General features: G+C 40.7%; 1 protein-coding gene across 1 annotated transcript; it reads left to right on the forward strand.

The window, feature by feature from the left end:
- The first annotated feature begins 437 nt into the window (after nucleotides 1–437).
- LOC100590708 (olfactory receptor 10J3) lies at nucleotides 438–3,507 on the forward strand. The gene is given in 4 exon segments (XM_030823640.1): nucleotides 438–544; nucleotides 2,540–3,189; nucleotides 3,192–3,394; nucleotides 3,397–3,507. Coding segments are annotated over 4 exon segments (1,071 nt in total).
- Nucleotides 3,508–3,897: the final 390 nt, after the last annotated feature.

The raw sequence follows: 3,897 nt of genomic DNA on the forward strand, positions 1-3,897 counted from the left end.
AAAGTTAAGGTTAAGATAATCACATACTTGTTTACAAATCCAGAAATATTAGATTGAAGCCCCTCCACCCCTGCCCCTGATCCTCTTAGAAATTTAAACTTGCTAATTTGGGGAAAATGAAAAAGAAATAACTGTAACTTCTAATAACACTAGTATTTATTGAGGGTTTCCTATTTGTCAAATGCTAGGTCAAACTCTTCAAACAAATAAGCCATTTAATTTTCATGGCAACTCTATGAAATATTAACAAATTCAACTTACAAATGAGTTAAATATTATGGTTAAGATTCCAGAGGACCTATTGAGGAATTTATGAAGGAGAGCTCCATGAACAGGTTTTTGAAGAAAGTGTAATGGCAACATCCAGCAGGAAGACTTAGACTAAGATCAACCAAAGGAGACAGGTTAGTTAGGAGGCCTTGTGGTGATCATAGAGGATGGTCATGGCAGTCAGTAGTTGGGCATTGGTAGAAAGTATGAAGTGGAGGAGACAGGAAGAGAGAATTTCAGGAGGCACTGTCTTTGTGTGGAAAAGGGAAGGGTGGTAATTAGGACAGTCCTTAGCTTTCTAAATGGAGATAATGGTTAAACATGGTGAGTATTATCAGGAGTAGATGCGGGTATAAAGAGCAAGGTTAATCTGCGCCAGTACAACCTCTCATGTTGGGTCTACTTGAGGTAAGACAAAAGGAAGGTGGATCAGCTTATTTGTATCCCCAACATAACTTGGATTATGCATAATTGAAGTAAAAAAATAGGATGATTCATTGTTCTCTGATTAAATGAATATTATCTTTGCTCTCATACTAGAAAAACCTATTCCCTACTTAAAGAGTCACCCACAGATTCATTTTGCCGTCTTTTCTACCTTTGATTAGAATTCGAGGAGACAATCTAAATATTGCAATGCCATATCAAACCATTTTTTATGATCCTAGGTGATATTTATTGCAAGGTTTCTAGAAAAAGTCATCAGTAGAAGTGTTCCCTTTTCTACTCTTTGATGGTCACTGAGGATTTTAGATGCAGGGCTTAGATAAGTGAAGACCAGGACCTTGGGGTGAAGATCACTCCTCTGGGGAGGAGAAGCATTCTCAGGACTCTCACAGGGCATTTGGCCTTGGAAACTGCTGACAGTGTGAAAAGGATATCAATCAGTCTCACATCTTCTATTCTTCACTATTCCTCACTGGATCCTTGGGAAGTAATTCAGGAGTGTATTGAGTAGGAACTCTAGAGCTGGGCACATTTGATGTATCACCTGCTTCTTCCTTGACCTAGGCCCATTCCTTCAATGGCCAGGTAGTTGTTTCTTTCTTTCTTTAAACAGCTTTATTGAAGTACAATGGAGATATAATACACTACATATATTTAATGTGTACAATTTAATGAGTTTGGCCATATACCATCATCATAATTAAGGTAACAAACATATCTATCACCTTTAAACACTTCCTTGGGTCCCTTTGCTTTTTGTTTTGTGGTAAGGCACTTAATATGAGATATACCATCTTAAAAAATTTTAAGTGCATATTACAATATTGTTTACTATAAGAATTATGCTGTACAGCAGCTCTCTAGAACTAATTATCTTGCTTAATTGAAACTTTACATGAATTGAACAACAACTCCCCACTTCCCCTTTCTTGTTCCCCAGTAATCACGATTCTATTTCCTGCTTCTATGACTTTGACTATTTTAAATACCTCATATAAGTGGAATCATGCAATATTTGTCCTCCTGTGACTGGCTTATACCATTTAGCAAAATGTCCTCCAGGCTCATCCCTGTTGTTGCAAAGGGCAGGATTTCTTTTTTTTTTTTAAGGCTTAATAACATTACATTCTATGTAAATAGCACATTTTCTTTATTCATTCATCTACCAGTGGACCCCTGGGTTGTTTCCACAATTTGGCTATTGTGAATGGTGCTGTAATGAACATGGGAATGCAAATATCTCTTCTAGATTTTGATTTTTATTCAGGTATATGAAAATATGTTCAGTGTCACTAATCAGGGAAATGCAAATCATAACCACAATGTGATATCACCTCATACCAGTTAGGGTGGCTAATATTTATTTTTTTTAATCTATAATCAAAAGATAACAAGTGTTGGAGAGGATGTTGAGAAATTGGAACCCTTGTGCACTGTGGGTGGGAATGTAAAATGATGTAGCCACTGTGGAAAACAGTATGGATACTCCTCTGACCTCCATATGATCCAGCAAGCCCACCTCTGGATCATATACCTCTGGGTGTATAATAATAATAATAATAAAAAGAACCAGGGAGTTGTTTCTACAGATCTCTTTCAGTTTGTTAGCACCTTCTGATCACTATCTCTGCTCTCAATCCCAGGGTCCCAGGGTAGCATTCTATGCTTCCAAAGAAGAGGGTGGGGACAGGTGATTATTCTGAGCAAGTAGACAACAGGCCTAGGGCATTGCTCAGAGGATGGACATGTTTTTACTGAAAGCCTTGGTCCAGCCTACGCTGTTTCATGATTAACTCATCATATGTTTCTTTCCTTTGCCCAGCTCTTTCAAACCTAGACCCACCTTGACGCCAAAGCCAAATTCCACTTTTGTGACTGAGTTCCTCTTTGAAGGTTTCTCCAGCTTCAGGTGGCAGCACAAACTTGTCTTCTTTGTTGTCTTTCTAACTTTGTACCTGCTGACTCTCTCTGGCAATGTAATTATCGTGACCATTATTTGCCTGGACCATCATCTCTACACCCCCATGTACTTCTTCCTAAACATGCTATCCATCTCTGAGACCTGCTACACTGTGGCCATCATTCCCCATATGCTTTCTGGTCTCTTGAATCCTCGCCAGCCCATTGCCACCCAAAGCTGTGCCACTAAGCTCTTCTTCTATCTCACCTTTGGCATCAACAACTGCTTCCTGCTCACAGTCATGGGATACGACTGCTATGTGGCCATCTGCAACCCCCTAAGGTATTCAGTCTTCATGGGTAAGAGGGCCTGTATCCAACTGGCCTCTGGGTCACTGGGGATTGGCCTTGGCATGGCCATTGTCCAAGTAACGTCTGTTTTTGGCCTGTCATTCTGTGATGCCTTTGTCATCTCCCACTTCTTCTGTGATGTGAGACCCCTGCTGAAGCTGGCCGGCACAGACACCACTGTCAATGAGATAATCAACTTTGTTGTCAATGTCTGTGTCCTTGTTCTATGGGCCTGGTTTTTATCTCCTATGTCCTCATCATCTCCACCATTCTTAAGATTGCCTCAGCTGAAGGTCAGAAGAAGGCCTTTGCCATTTGCACCTCCCACCTCACAGAGGTCATCATGCACTATGGCTGTGCCTCCATCATCTACCTGCAGCCTAAGTCCCAGAGTTCCCTGGGACAGGACAGACTCATCTCAGTGACCTACACTACACTGTCATCACTCCCCTACTGAACCCTGTTGTGTACAGCCTGAGGAACAAGGAGGTCAAAGATGCTCTGCACAGAGCTGTGGGGCAAAAGCCCCTGCCTCCTTAATGAAGAGAGGTTGTGAAGGCTTTTCCTTTGAGTTTATAAATATGTATGAATTTTTAATGCTCTTTCAATAATGCCCTTATGTATGAGATCAAGAAGACTAGACTAAATTGAACTGAGTGCTAAAACTGGAGGTTTCTGTTTGAGATTGTTGTGATCTTCTACGCCCTGCTCCAGAACGGTTAGAAAATAGCTTAGCATACACTTATGAATGTAGGAAAAAAAATGCATGCCTGGATTATGCACTCACATACACATGCACACAGCTACACATACCCTGAGAATATTTTGAGTTATACAACTCAATTAAAACAGAAAGTCTGGCCAGGTGCAGTGGCTCACATCTGTAATCCCAGCACTTTGGGAGGCCGAGGTGGGCAGATCACGAGGTCA

This window comes from Nomascus leucogenys, chromosome 12 (assembly GCF_006542625.1).
Source record: "Nomascus leucogenys isolate Asia chromosome 12, Asia_NLE_v1, whole genome shotgun sequence".
NCBI classification, from domain to species: domain Eukaryota; kingdom Metazoa; phylum Chordata; class Mammalia; order Primates; family Hylobatidae; genus Nomascus; species Nomascus leucogenys.